Source organism: Sander vitreus, chromosome 9 (assembly GCF_031162955.1).
Source record: "Sander vitreus isolate 19-12246 chromosome 9, sanVit1, whole genome shotgun sequence".
NCBI lineage: Eukaryota > Metazoa > Chordata > Actinopteri > Perciformes > Percidae > Sander > Sander vitreus.
This window is the reverse complement of record NC_135863.1, coordinates 10,436,269-10,450,754: the sequence shown is the minus strand read 5'-3', so window position 1 is coordinate 10,450,754 and position 14,486 is coordinate 10,436,269. Positions and strand designations below refer to the sequence as shown.

Sequence of the window (14,486 nt, the reverse complement as noted above, 5' to 3'; positions counted from 1 at the left end):
CGTGTCATTGGATTACGGCAAAATACGGATCTTTTTTCTTAACGTGTCTTAACGTTTCATGGTGTGATTGCGCTTCGTTTCTGCGTTTGGAGAGGCATCTCAACAGACTGGAGGTCGAACACTGATTGTTCACTGTTACATTTTAGTTGAATGTAAGTGTCGGGGCATTCCACCACCGTCTGTCTATTGCGTTCCAAGACAGCCGTGCCGCGATTGGATTTCATAATTGTCAAATTGTTACAATGCAATTTAAAATCTGCTTTAAAAATAAACATATGTTTATTTAGCATGTTTGTTTTGTCCATATGTGCTCGTGCTGTGTTCCCCAAGTGGTAGGCCAGGTCTCAGCTGCTACAACGAGTTTTATTTTGTTTTGTCCCCACCCCACCCCCACTGGCTCGAATGTCAAATTCCGCTTATGGGTTAACAGTCGATCGACGGTGAGTAACATACATTACACAGGCTGGCAGCAGCACAGAGTCCGGAATTGATGAGTCAAAGCAGGGGATAGAAAGGTGTTGAGACCAACACCTAATCTAAAATGTAAGGTAGTTAAAAAAAAGTAATAAAAGAGGGAGGCTTCGTTGACAAGGTCCAAAAGTCCGCCACTAGCAGGAAAACTTCGTTGTTTTTTTTAAATCGTATTTTGCACGGCTACGTGTAAACAGCTTGGTTGGAATATCGTCTTTTTCGGAATATTTCAGAAAACCGGAATATTATGTGCATGTAAACGTGGTCAATGTAAGTTTCACACTTCAAACCTTCCCAACAACTGGAAGTTGCATGTAGGTGCCTTGCTGCAGGTTGTGTTAATGACAGCAATTGAACTCTTGCCTAGGATGTGATAAAAAAAACAAAACAAACACAACCATTAGAGGTATTAACCTGACAGGCAGTGAAACAGCTTTTTATCCCTGAATGTTCCTACAGAAGTGCACCTCATTTAGATAAATAAACAAACAAACTGGACATCGACACATTAAAACTACAAACATGGAGGGAAAAGTTCCAGCACTTCCACTTAAACTCCACTTCAAGTCCTCTGAGTTCAGACAGAAACATGTGGTCATTCTAAACTTAGAGAAGAACGGTTTGTCGGAGGAAAGATAATTCTGTTGTAACAGTCTCGCAACAAGGTACAACGTTTGAACAGATTTTAAAAAAGGCAAAAAGTAATTTAGCCTCCGATGAACGACTTCACAGTTGTGCATGAACTCCGTCTCTAAGCTTTGGCCTCCAGAGGTTTGGACAGTGGGAGCGCTTCCTGTTGTACATCCACAGCACTGCTGTCTGATTCTTGCTCAGTGGGGTGGCTGTCATCCTGTCAACACAGCACAAACCAATACACATTATATAAACATGATCAGAGAAACACACACACACACACACACACACACACACACACACACACACACACACACACACACGCCTTTTTTAGTTTTCCATTACGACAAAAAGTCCAGGTAACAGTTACTTTTTTTTTAGTAGGCTACCACCTTCGTCGAGGTTCCAAGCGAGCTGAGCCGATACCAAAAGGGGACGTAAAAACCTGCAGACTACTGATTGGTCAGAGACCGTCACTAATCACTGCGTCATCATTGCTAGCGACAGACAGGGGGGATTTTGAAACACAATTTGTCTTCTGGCTGTGGCAACAGCCACATGCCGAGAGTCAAAAACAACACACCTTCGACGTTCTGTGTGTGTCGCGTTAGGTCACGGCAGTTTCCAGCGGCGTCGCTGTGACGACCAGCCACGCTCGCCTCAGGCGGTACTAAATCTGCAATGGAAAATGGAGGACGGGGCACCGAGTAGAGTCGAGCAGGTACCACGTACTGGAAAAACGCCATTCGTGGCAACGTTAATACATTTAGCCTTCATTAGGGCATATGACACATTGGGCCTCATATATTTAACATCTGTACTTAAAGATTTGATCTTAACTTGTGCGTACAAACTTTTTTTTTTTTTGTGTGTGGCATTAATCAATACTCTCATACTCTTGTTCTTAGGTAAGATCAACATTTAAGAGTGTCCTAGACCACACGTAAGCCAATACGCACAAAAGCCAACTTGCGTATTGTGCTGCGAAATATTAATAATGATGAAAAAGCAATTTGCTTTATGAAAACACAGGAAAAAAAACGATTATTTATTTAGTCAATAATTTAAAAAGTTTACACAAGATGATTAGGTAGAAGCCTAAATGACAAGAACATTAGACCAATATGCCTGCACGCACTGACGTGCCCTCGCTCAGTGGTGGAGCGCACTATTGATCTACTGAAAGGCCAGTAGCAAGCTCTTTATATTTTCATACCTGAAAGAGAGTGCAAAATAATAATAATAATTATAATAATAATATTGTGCACACTACCTGACGACATGGAGGGTGATAGTTTCCAGAGACCGGACCAGAGGCAAATAGTAAAAAGAATTACTTTTCTAACCACTTTTCCTTAACTCCGATGGTAGACCTCATGAGGTCAAGGTAAGATGTGAAGGAGAATTCAAAAGGAATTAGGAAATGTCAACCGTGGTGCCAGGAGAATACGACTGCCCTGACACTCGGCTACTTAATTATGTGACAGATGTTATTGGCCTGGGTCTGCAGGTGAAACTACACTACAGAACTACAGAAAGTTCTGGAGGACTACAGAAAGTACATCTGGATACCTCGCCCTGTGCATTCTAACCACGTTGTTTCATGCAAGCTCTAGAAACTGTGACAACCTGGTGGAAAATATTACTTCATCGCCATTTTATTTTCCATCTTATTCTGCATTAATTATTATCTTTTCCTGTGAAGCACTCGGTGCATGACATTTCATTATTGTAAAGCACTGAGCTGTAGGCTGTTTCTTGTATGAAAGGTGTTATGCAAATGATGATTTTAAATACTTATTATTGGTTGCTCATGCATGCTCACTCTCCTGTCCCCTCATATTTATCCACATGAATCCCAATTAGTAGGATTGTATGAAAATAATTGTTAAATGTATGCAAGATAAGCAGAACTTGTTATAGGCCTACGAATCTACTGTACATATTATATGTTATAAGGGTTAGATGGTTGAGGGTGGGTGACAGAAATACATCATTAATTAAGACAGAGGGCTTCCGGTGACGCCATGGGTGTGCTTGCAGCATCGTAAGTTAGCTCCGCTGGACAAAATTAAAGATAAGAGTGACTAACTACAGTATTTTGACGCTGAAATGTAAAAGATAGATTCATGAAACATGAGTTCCTCCGCTGGTCAAAGGAGACAGGATTAACCTGACCCCTCACGGGGAAAAGATGATAAGTAGAATCCACCGAGCCCAACTAGCAAAATCAAGGCTAACAGCAACACGTGCCAGTCAGATTCAACGATACTGGAGGAGTTCAAAAAACTCCGAAAAGAAAATCAAGACGGGCACAACCACACTAAACTGGCCCTTAGCCGTGTGAAACAAACTATTTCGGACATAAAGGACCAGCTGGCGGAAGACGAAGAGAGAATGGGAGGACTGGAGGACAGAGTCGGTGCGGCCGAGGGTGCAGAGATGCGACACCGCAGGGCGGTGAGATACTCCAGAAGGAACTTAAACTACCATCAGACCTGGACATTAAGCTTGAAAGGGCACATCGGTCACTGGTGGCCAAACCTAAAGATGCAACAGCTCTGCCAAGATCGATTATAGAATGAGATTTCTGGATGCAGCGGTGAAGGACACAGTCATAAGGCAGGCATGGAGCCAGGGGCCAGTCCTCTTTCAGGGCAAGCGGATCTACGTTGATCAGGACTACTCCCCTGATCTACAGCAGAAACGGATGAGGGTCCGTTTCTGCATCAACATAGCTACAAATAATACCACAATAAAAACGTCTTTAGAAATTCTGATAGCTATGTTCAAACTATGCTTAAAACGGCTTAAAAAGATGGACATACAGGTACCCAGCACAACTGAGAGTGAAGCTGAATACCAGGGAGAAGACCTTCGCATCACTAACGAGTGCCGCGGTGCTGCTGAAGGAGCTGGGGGTCGACGTGTGCTGTGGGGAGAGGGAGCGTGTCGAGGAGGAGCTGAAGGATGGATGGAGGAGCCAGGAGAGGAGAAAGAAGGGAGCGTTTCTGTCACCGGCTGATCTAAGAGCCCTCCTGCAGGAGGACTAAAGGGATTCTACCATTACGATGAATAAAAAGTTAGTTTCAACTAAATCAGCGGTAAGGTTATATAAATAATACTATACTAATACTATAAGCATCCCTAATGTATAGATATAGTTTCACTGAGCATACTAACACTTGGAAAATAAATAAATTGCATTAGATCAAGGAGTTCAAACTTCTTATTGGGCGTAATTTGGACTGACACTGAGATACATGTTGTTATGTAACTGGTGTGGCGCTGCCACTATTCTCTTGATTTCCACTTCGACATTAGACATTTTTTTGAGTGAAAGAGAGGTTACATTTAGCAAATATCACCAACAAGCTAACCATCGCAAAGTGTTGTGCTAATACTGGGAACAGGCACATTGTATCTTTAAAGTTTTATCCATATGATGTGACAGACTTAGGTTAATATTTCACCAGGTCCGAGGGCTAGAGGGATGTGTTAAGTAGACCCCATAAAGTTATCCTACAACTGATTTTAATACTGTACTGTATGGATGGTAGCTACAGGACATGCTTTAAATTCATAAGATTTAACAATACAGTGTTAGGGACAGATCAGATGGCCAGAGACTTGACTTGGACTCGTGGCAAAAGACTTGAGACTTGACTTGAACTTGCCCCTCAAAGACTTGAGACTCGAGCTCAAAGACTTGGACCTCCAAAAAATGACGTGAACATCTCTGCCTCACACTCAAGTCAGTGCAGGACATACACCCAAAGCTACGGGAGAAGCTGGAGAGGCATATCTTTCTCCCCACCGAATAAGGCTAATAAAGTAATGATAAAAAAAACAAAAAAACACAAAAGCTTGATCAAGGGCCCGGCCCGGCCCGAGGATAGCGGCGGAAAATATCGGTAAGTCCGGTTTGGGCTCGGGCAGAGAATCTAAAATCTAGATCACGGCCCTGTGACCATGAAAATTAATTTAGGAGTAGACAACCACTTTAGACACTGAAGACTTAATGTCTCACTACTAATAGATACAGACATCAGGCAAGAAATACAGGGAGCTCTAACTGAGTATTCACTATAAATGACGATGGTAGTGTCTCCCCCTCAGTTGTATGGGATGCCAGTAAGGCCATGATGAGAGGAAAGATTATTTCTATAGGATCTAGAATAAAGAAATAAAGGCTTGCAAAACAACAAGGATTGGAAACTGAAATAAAAAAAATTAACAAGGGAGCATAAACAATTCGGAAAGGAAGATGCTCTTAAAAAGTTAAAGGATTTGTTGTTTAAGTGGACAACAACTGGATGAGGCTCTGACATATAAGGCAGAGGGAGCTCTCAGATATATTAATAGAAAATATTATAAAATGGAGAATAAAGATAGTAGGCTACTGGCTTTTCAACTCAGAAAAGCCCAATCTAGCCGTGCAGTTCCCAAGATCAGGAACCCTGAAATCAGTCAGATTGAGACAGATCCCACTAAAATATCGAACTCATTTGCTACATATTACAAACAGCTATATAGGGCTGAAGAACTAGAATTTAAGGAAGAGAAAATTACAGAGTTTTTGAGACCCCTTAAAATTAATAAACTATCAAGTGAGGAAGCAGAACTCTTAATAAAACCCATCACAGAGAGTGAAATTAGAGAAACCATCACCAAACTAAAAAACAATAAAACACCAGGTTGTATTCTCCAGATGGTTTTTCTGGAGAATACTATAAAATCTTTGAATGAGCTCACTCCCATATTATGTAAATTATATAATTACGTTCTAACATCTGGAGACCCCCCAAATTCATGGTCAGAACAGAAGCCATAACAGAAATACATAAGGAGGGGAAGGACGCCATACAATGCACCAGCTATCGCCCAATACATTTACTTTGTGAAGATTATAAAATCCTGACTTCTATAATGGCTACCAGAATAAAAAAAAACCAAAGAAATTAATTCAACCAGATCAGACGGGATTCATACTAGGACGTCAAGGAACAAATAACATAAGGAGAACCCTGAACCTGCAGGCAATAGCGGCAGGGGACAAACAAGCATCAATGCTTCTCAGCTTAGACGCAGAGAAGGCATTTGATCGAGTTGACTGGGTATTTCTGAGGCAGACACTGATAGAAATGGGCTTTGGGAAAGAATTTGTGGCCTGGATCAACTTATTGTATAAGGAGCCCAGCTCCAAGGTTAGAGTTAATGGTCATTGTTCTAGCTTTTTCAGGATCGAGCGGGGTGTGAGACAAGGGGATTCGCTGTCACCCATCTTATTTGCTCTTAGTGTTGAGCCTTTGGCAGAGGCGATACGTCAAAATATACAGATTCAAGGGATAGAGGATGAAGGGGGGGGGGGGGTCAATCCATAAGATAGCTCTGTTCGCGGACGATATTTTACTTTTTGTAAAAAATCCACTTCTTTCCATTCCTGCACTTATGAAATGCCTGCATGAATATGGGTCAGTGTCTGGATACAAAATTAATGAAAATAAATCAGAGGCCATGATGATCTCAGGCACCTGGCCTACACAATTAAATAACAAGGTCTCTTTTCGCTGGTCCAAACAAGGATTTAGGTATTTGGGAATTATTATAACACCCAACCCTGTTCAATTGTTCGAGGCAAATTACAACAAATTACTTAAACAAATAGAAAATGATGTGACACGTTGGGAGGTCCTTCCCCTTTCTTTAATTGGCAGAGTAGAAACAGTAAAAATGAACCCATTACCAAGACATCTTTTTTTTTGTTTCAATCCCTTCCTGTAAGAGTACCTGCTTCCACTTTAAACGTGTCGGACAAATTAATCTCAACATTTATTTGGCAAAAGAAGAGACCGAGGGTAAGATTAAAATCCCTTCATTTACCCAAAGACAAGGGAGGTCTAGGTTTGCCAAACCTTAAAAGTTATTATTGGGCTGCACAAATAAATGCAATAGTGGCATGGGTCGGAAATGACCAGGAAGCAATATGGACTCAGATAGAGCAGGACTCAGTTAGGGGCATTTCCTTATCAGTACTACCATTTATTGATACAAAGTCAGTCAGTAAAATCAAGATAAAGAATGAATGGATAAAACACACTTTGAAAGTCTGGACAACAGTGAAAAAAATGCTCAGGGGACCAGAGTCGATCTCAAGGGCCATGTTGATAGTAGGAAATATAGAATTCCCACCTTCAGTGTGGGATAGCGGGTTTAGAAGGTGGGCCGATAAAGGTCTCTGTACAATTAATCAACTTTTTAAAGAAACAGAATTCAAATAATTTTCTCAACTTCAAGAACAATTTGATCTCCCATCAAAGGATTTGTAGGTACCTCCAGATAAGACACCATATCACAAGCCATAAGGAAAGGGAACTGGTCAGCAAAAACCCAAATGAAATAGAAGAGTACTTTATTAGTGTTCTAGAGAGGCATTTCCCAACGAAAAAACACATATCTAATATACATAAAAGGTTAACGACTGGCACTTCACAAAACACGGACTACATTAAGGAAAAATGGGAATTAGAATTGAATGTTATAATTGAAGATTCTACATGGATGGACATATGGACAAGCTGTCATAAGGGAATTAGTAGCCAACTGTGGAAAGAATTTGACTGGAAGGTAAAGATCAGATTTTTTAATACTCCCTTTATCATCTCTTCATACGTGAAAAACCCCAATGTGGCATTATGTTGGTGAAAATGTGGAAATATTGGAGACACCACACACATTTTTTGGGATTGTCCGGCAATACAAGGATTTTGGGATAATGTTAAAAAGGAAATTGATACTATTTTGGAGGTAGGTGTCACTCCGGAACCAATGTTGTTTTTGTTGGGAGCCATACCCAAAGACCTATATAATGCAGATCAGCGATATATACTGAGGATTCTTTTATTAGTAGCAAAAAAAATGATTACAGTGAACTGGAGGGAGGTAAAACCGCCAACAATAGGTCAATGGGTCCAGAGACTGAAAAATGTATACAGGATGGAGCGAATGACGGCAAGTCTGCAGCTGACTATGGACACTTTTGTGCAAAGATGGACTTGTATTTCAAGGTACCTGGGGGTCTGATGGATGGGATGGTGCGATAGAGTACTGTTGGGAAGGGTTGCCTATCTAAATTCCTCTTTGGACAATTTTGCTTAGCTACTATTTACAGATATTTACCCCTCTGCCTGTTGTTGTTATTGTTACTATTATTAATATTATAACTATTCTATTTTTATTGAATTTATCTTATCTTTTTTTTAATACGCACTTATTTCTATTTTGCTTCATATTTACTTTTTTAATCTTATCTCTTTCCTCTATTATTTTTTTTTGTTTATTCTTATTGTAACCTACATATATGTTTATTACATTTATATATCTGTCAGGAAATGTTATGTAAAATGATTAAAATGTCTAAATAAAAAGTTCAAAAAAATTGAATGCAGACAATATTACTTGTGCCCTGCAGTGTCCTGCTGCGTCCTGCTATGCTCTGCTGTGCCACGCTACATCCTGTAACGCCCTGCAGTGCCCTGCTATGACATGACTACTACTACCATTTGTAGTCACTGTTCCATTATCTTTATTGTGACTATTATTGCCACTGTTCATCACATCCCCAACCGGCACAGTCAGACACCGCCTACTAAGAACCTGGGTCTTCCGAGGTTTCTTCCTAAAAGGGAGTTTTTCCCTCGCCACTGTCGCACTAAATGCTTGCTCTTGGGGGAATTACTAGAATTGTTGGGGCTTTGTAAACTATAGAGTGTGGTCTAGACCTACTCTATCTGTAAAATGTTCTTTTGCCAATTCTCCAGGAAGCAGAATGTCTGTTGAATCTTGTGTGTGGCTGACTTACTCTGTGTTTGAGGTAGGACAGGTAGGTGTCCCATCCTATGGTGACAAAGTTGATGTACAAAACGCGGAATTTGGGCGAGATGAAGTAGAAGTTGATCATCTGAGCGGGAGGCCAAACACAGCAGTCCGCCTGCAGAACACAGATGCACATCAACAAAACTAGACTGACAAAGAAGCACAGACAAGACAGCCATGTTTCGTTTAAAGTAAAGTTGCAGATGCAAAACAAGCTGCCTTATTAACTTCTTATCTCTGGTTAAGAACAAAGACGAACTTGTGGTATGACGAATGATTGAATAACAATGTGAGTACATTAGCACCAATCTGCTGCTCCAGATCTACAGGTGAGACCCTGATATGTGTACTTGCCTTATAAAACTCCAAGAACTTGTCTTTGAACTCCTTCCATCCTTCGGATAAAGTGTGTCCCTCCATGAGACCCATACCTGCAATAAACAGTTGTTTTGTCAGATGTGCGTGAGCGCCACGCTTCATCAAAACCAACTTCAGCTAAGGTCAGACGCTAGGTTGGGCTGGTGTAAATATTTTCAAAGCAGTTTGATATCAACCAAAGTACCGGACCCAACGGGTATGCCGACGAAAAATTTCGTCGGCATACCCACGATGCCACAATTTTACCGCACTTGTCCCACCCACTCCCGAGTGAGACTGATGAAAAAGCCCATAATGAATGTAGCGACTACAGACCACATGGTGGCGGTAATGCGTCTCTAAGCCATGACTTTTTACCTTTGATTATATTAGGCTCGTTCTGAGCTTGGTCGCGCAGAATCGATCACCAGCAATCACTGCCCAATGCATGCTGGTTAGATTTGTGTCCGACTTGCTCTGACATCATGCACAAGTGGTCAACGATAACCTTACGAGATCAAGGCTGCTGCAGTTGCCAGGCACTGCATTCAATGAGTAAAATTAAACAACTCTCTTGTCACAGTGTTAGAATGCACAGTCTTATAGCTAATTTTCTGTAACCACTGTTGCATGAAAGCATGGTGGAATTAGCCAGCTAAGATACTCGTCAGACAGTAGCGACTCCGTTAGTTTGTTTATATACAAACATGTTGATCACGTTGTCATATTGCTTATTACCAGTGTTGGGCAAGCTATTGGAAAGTTTAGTGAGCTAAGGTTACCAGTTATTAAACAGTAAATAAAGCTTCACTACACCAAAGCCGACGTTAGCCCCCAAATTAATGAAGCAAGCTATTAGCTGACTTTACATCAACATGGCAATAGTAGTTTACTACATCAAAACTATTTTTTATACATCCATGTAACGATACACGTCTGTGTTTGGGGGTGGCACGAGAGATTCTCAGCACATTTATTTCAAACCGCAGCAGAAAGCTCCGTGCTTGAGCTTCAGAATGTTAGGGGAAATGTATGTTAGCTTGCGTGGACGCTACTGAACTACTTGATCAATAAAAGAGCTAACTTTAGCTACTGACTTATTCAGAAAACAGCACCGCTATTTAGAAGTAGTTAAGCTAGTAACGCTCCTGCCCAACACTGCTTGCAATACAAGTTGGATTTAGTGCTGTGACGCCGTCGGCACAGGTTGTAAAAGTCAACTACTTTTAATTTGTCAGAAGGTGACATAGTGACAAATGCTGGTTTAACCGTCTGGCACACAACTAAACCAGTTTAGCCTCGAACATCGGACCAGAACAATCCGGAAATCTTCCCAACTCTATCAGACGCTGAAGGAACTCTTATAAAACATGACTGACATTCACAAACAAAACCTCAGTCAAATTAGGGCTGGGCAATATATCAATATTATATCGATATCGTGATATGAGACTAGATATTGTCTTAGATTTTGGATATCGTAATATTGTGATATGAAGGGTTATCTGTCCCTGGATTTAATGGCTGGATTACAGTAAAGTGATGTCATTTTTTGAACTTGCCAGACTGTTCTAGCTTTTCTATTATTTGCCTTTACCCACTTAGTTATTATATATACATTAATGATGATTATTTATCAAAAATCTCATTGTGTAAATATGTTTTTGTAAGCACCAATTCTCAACTCTACAATATCAATATTGAGGTATTTGGTCAACAATATCGTGATATTAGATTAGAGCCCAGCTCTAAGTCAAATTCTAACTGTTTAACACAGACAACCTTTGAACTCTATCCACCTTTTGACACACATTGCCTTTAGTCTTACGTCATCCATGTCTTTAAGATAGGCTGCTTAGTACCAAACTCTGAAATCATTTTCACCTAAAAAATACCACATCCCCAAAAAGGGTGAGGCGACCAGCTGGTCCACCAGAACCTTCTTGCCAACTGTTTTCAGAGCTTTGCCCACGAACGCTTTGTCCAGCCAGATGTACCAGTATTGCAGCATTGGAGCCATGGAGCAGCCCACCGTAAACATTTGCCCTTTAGGGGGGAGTCAAGAAGAAAAATAATGGCAATGAGTCATTGACACGTTGCAAAAATATTCTCCTAAAAACCATGTTATTTTCTTATTAAAAGATGAAGATTTGAGTATACTGGTTGAAAGGGCTCTGCTTTTCTCTCTTTCTCACCTGTCCTCCTCCAGTCCCGAACTCTGTCTGGTTTCCTCAAGTTCTCCCGGGTCTGCTGCACGATATCTCCCACCGCCAATAATACTCCTCCACTCAGGGTGTTTGTGAGCAGCAGGGCCCGTCCCTGGAAAAGCGGCCGCCAGTTGAAACTTATTCGGAGCATAAACTCTTTACCCACCCGGGGAAGCATGATCGCAGAGATAGTGCTGTCATCAGCAGGAGAAGAACTGCTCCAAGTTTCTCTCTGTGTAAAGGGTAACCAACTGGAAGAAATTTCAGTACAGAAGAAATGAAATATGTAAGAATAAAAACAGATGAATAGGCCTACATCATATAAAACTTAAAATTGACTTGCATATTCAAACTAAAAATTGTATTGGGAGTGCCCAATGCATATACTGTACTGCACATACACACAGGAGGAAAATAATATACACTACCGGACAAAAGTTTGGGGTCACTTAGAAATTTCCATTCCACTCCATTACAGACAGAATATCAGCTGAGATCAGTTGCATTGTTTTTTTAATCAGGGCAGCAGTTTTCAGATTACATTATGTGTTTACATAATTGCAAAAGGGTTGTCGACTGTTGTAGACGGAAGTGGCTGATCTTTAATGCAATATCTACATTGCACATTATCAGCAACCATTCATCCAATGTTCCAAAGGCACATTCTGTTTACTAATCTGATATCATTTTAAAAGGCTAACTGAGAAAACATTGGAGAACCCTTTTGCAATTATGTAAATACATAATGTAATCTGAAAACTGCTGCCCTGGTTAAAAAAAACAATGCAAATGATCTCAGCTGGTATTCGGTCTGTAATGGAGTGGAATGGAAATTTCTAAGTGACCCCAAACTTTTGACCGGTAGTGTATAATATATACATGTTCCAATGTCTGAATGTTGATCTTACCTAAGAACAAGTGAGAGTATGAGAGTATTGATGAATGCACAAAAAAATGTGTAAGCATAAGCTAAAATCAAATCTTTGAGTGCAGACGTTTAATGCCTTAGGCCCAATGTCATTTTTATTGCTTGTTATATGACTATATTACACCACATTTGTTTTTATAGTTTTGCCCTAATGAGGCTACATTTATTAACGTTGCCACTAATTTAGAAGAACGGGAGAGAATGTGCATGTGTGTGTGTGTGTGTCAGAGACAGCCAAATGATGTATTGGCTTTCATCTACCTTTTCAATTACAGTATCGAAAAGTGCTGTCATCAGCGGGAGAAGAACTGCTCTCAGTTTCTCTCTGTGTAAAGGGTAACCAACTGGAAGAACCTGATTTATGTCAACACCAAGTTTTAGCTCAGGGTCTTCATCAGGATCATCTACCAAATGATGCTGCACCTTCAACAGAGGGTTCGAAACAAAAGTACACAATAAAATTAAACAAACTTCTTACAGTCATAAAATATCACAAAAATAAAATTTGCAACCTGGGTTATTTAAAACATGGACTGCTTATCGTGTAAATTACTGCCTTTATTTTACAGATAAATCATCTAGTCTTGCTTGTAACTGGATGGATAAAGCCATTTTGTGTTTCTGGTAAATCTGCAGATGACACAGACAGAGAAACTGTTGAAACAGTAGGGTATTAAGGTTCAAAGTTCAGGTACCCGGTGCTAGCTGTGAGGCTAACCACTCGGCTGCCCTGACTATAACGTTACTAGCCAGAAACAACCGTTCATTCACTGTACCATTTTGTATCTGGTAACGTTACAACACCTGCGCTGACAGTGACCCAAATCGTGTACACAATTATTCAATTCATTTTACAATGATTGATCTACCCTTGAACGCCACATGCAAGTATACCGAACAGAGTCGACTTTGAGCCGGTGTTGTGTCGTACATTTCATTTCCCCGTACTATGCGTTTTCCCTTACCCGACTTAACATGAGCCCAACCACCTATGTACTTCACCTTACACACTACCTTACCTAAACCGATGCACCAACAACAGAATAGAAACATTACGGAAGACCAAAGATCACGTGGAAAAACTAACTGCTTTTTCGTCTTCTTTATTTAATGGCGGGCTACAAACCAACTTTTGGGTGTATGCTGCCGTCTACAGTATCGGAGTATGCAACAACATCAAAATGTTAAGTTCACATTCTAATGTAGAGAAAATAAAAATCTACTCATACTTATTCATTAATCTTGTTTCGTGTAAAAATTTAAATAACGACCTTTTCATCTCAGTTTGATTTTCTCCTATTTCTAATGTCCCCTTGATAGTTCATTCCCTCCCTGCCACTTTGTCTTTTAATCTTTCCCTTCCTACATCAAACTTTTTACACCTAATTAACACATGTTCTAGGCCCTACTGTTCCCCTACTTTCACATACTTCACACTTTTCTGATTCTGCCTTTTTCAATTAGAACAATATAGGCCTACGTTTTAACCTGTGTGCCCTAACCTCAACCGAGTAAATACCAACCTCACAGAACCATTTGATTTGTTTATTTTTAACCATGTATTGTATTAGGGCTACTATAGTAGGCTATTCCTAATATAGTAATATGTTTTTGCAGTAGGCTAATATTTTTATATAAGACCAGTGTCTGACAATGGGTGGAAACAGCAGCAGGTGTGACGTCCTGATGAATAATTTAGTCTCTCCGGCAGAGCTTATCAATAACAAATGACAGGTTGAGTAAAGGTTGCGTATTTGAGGCGGAATGTTAGAGGACAGTTGTTACATCGTGGCTTCGGATTCGTTAGACGGATTCAAAATCCTACCCACCTGTCATTTGATTTAACGTCAACGTTTCTGGCTGCGTAAAGATGGCGGATTTACAGAAAGACCAGACATTTATTTTTCTTTCAAAGTAAAATTGCTTGCGTTCAGGTCATGGATGTGCCTATACGACTTCAATTAGAGAACACAAGCTCATTACACTAGCCCAGGGGTCTTCAACATTTTTTAGGC

General features: G+C 40.4%; 1 protein-coding gene across 4 annotated transcripts; it reads right to left on the bottom strand.

Moving 5' to 3' along the window:
- LOC144523246 (mpv17-like protein 2) lies at positions 1 to 13,584 on the bottom strand. Of its 4 annotated transcripts, none has more exons than XM_078258686.1 (7): positions 13,491 to 13,584; positions 12,733 to 12,894; positions 11,532 to 11,794; positions 11,221 to 11,382; positions 9,334 to 9,410; positions 8,966 to 9,094; positions 1 to 1,321 (listed from the first exon to the last, which is right to left on the bottom strand). In XM_078258686.1, exons 3-7 carry the CDS (start codon positions 11,719 to 11,721, stop codon positions 1,223 to 1,225), a joined length of 657 nt encoding a protein of 218 aa, XP_078114812.1. In that variant the 5' UTR covers positions 11,722 to 11,794; positions 12,733 to 12,894; positions 13,491 to 13,584; the 3' UTR covers positions 1 to 1,222. The 4 variants fall into 4 exon arrangements, with proteins under 4 accessions (XP_078114812.1, XP_078114814.1, XP_078114813.1 ...); XM_078258688.1 differs by having other exon boundaries at positions 12,733 to 12,888; XM_078258687.1 differs by having other exon boundaries at positions 13,437 to 13,502.
- Between the last annotated feature and the right edge of the window lie 902 nt (positions 13,585 to 14,486).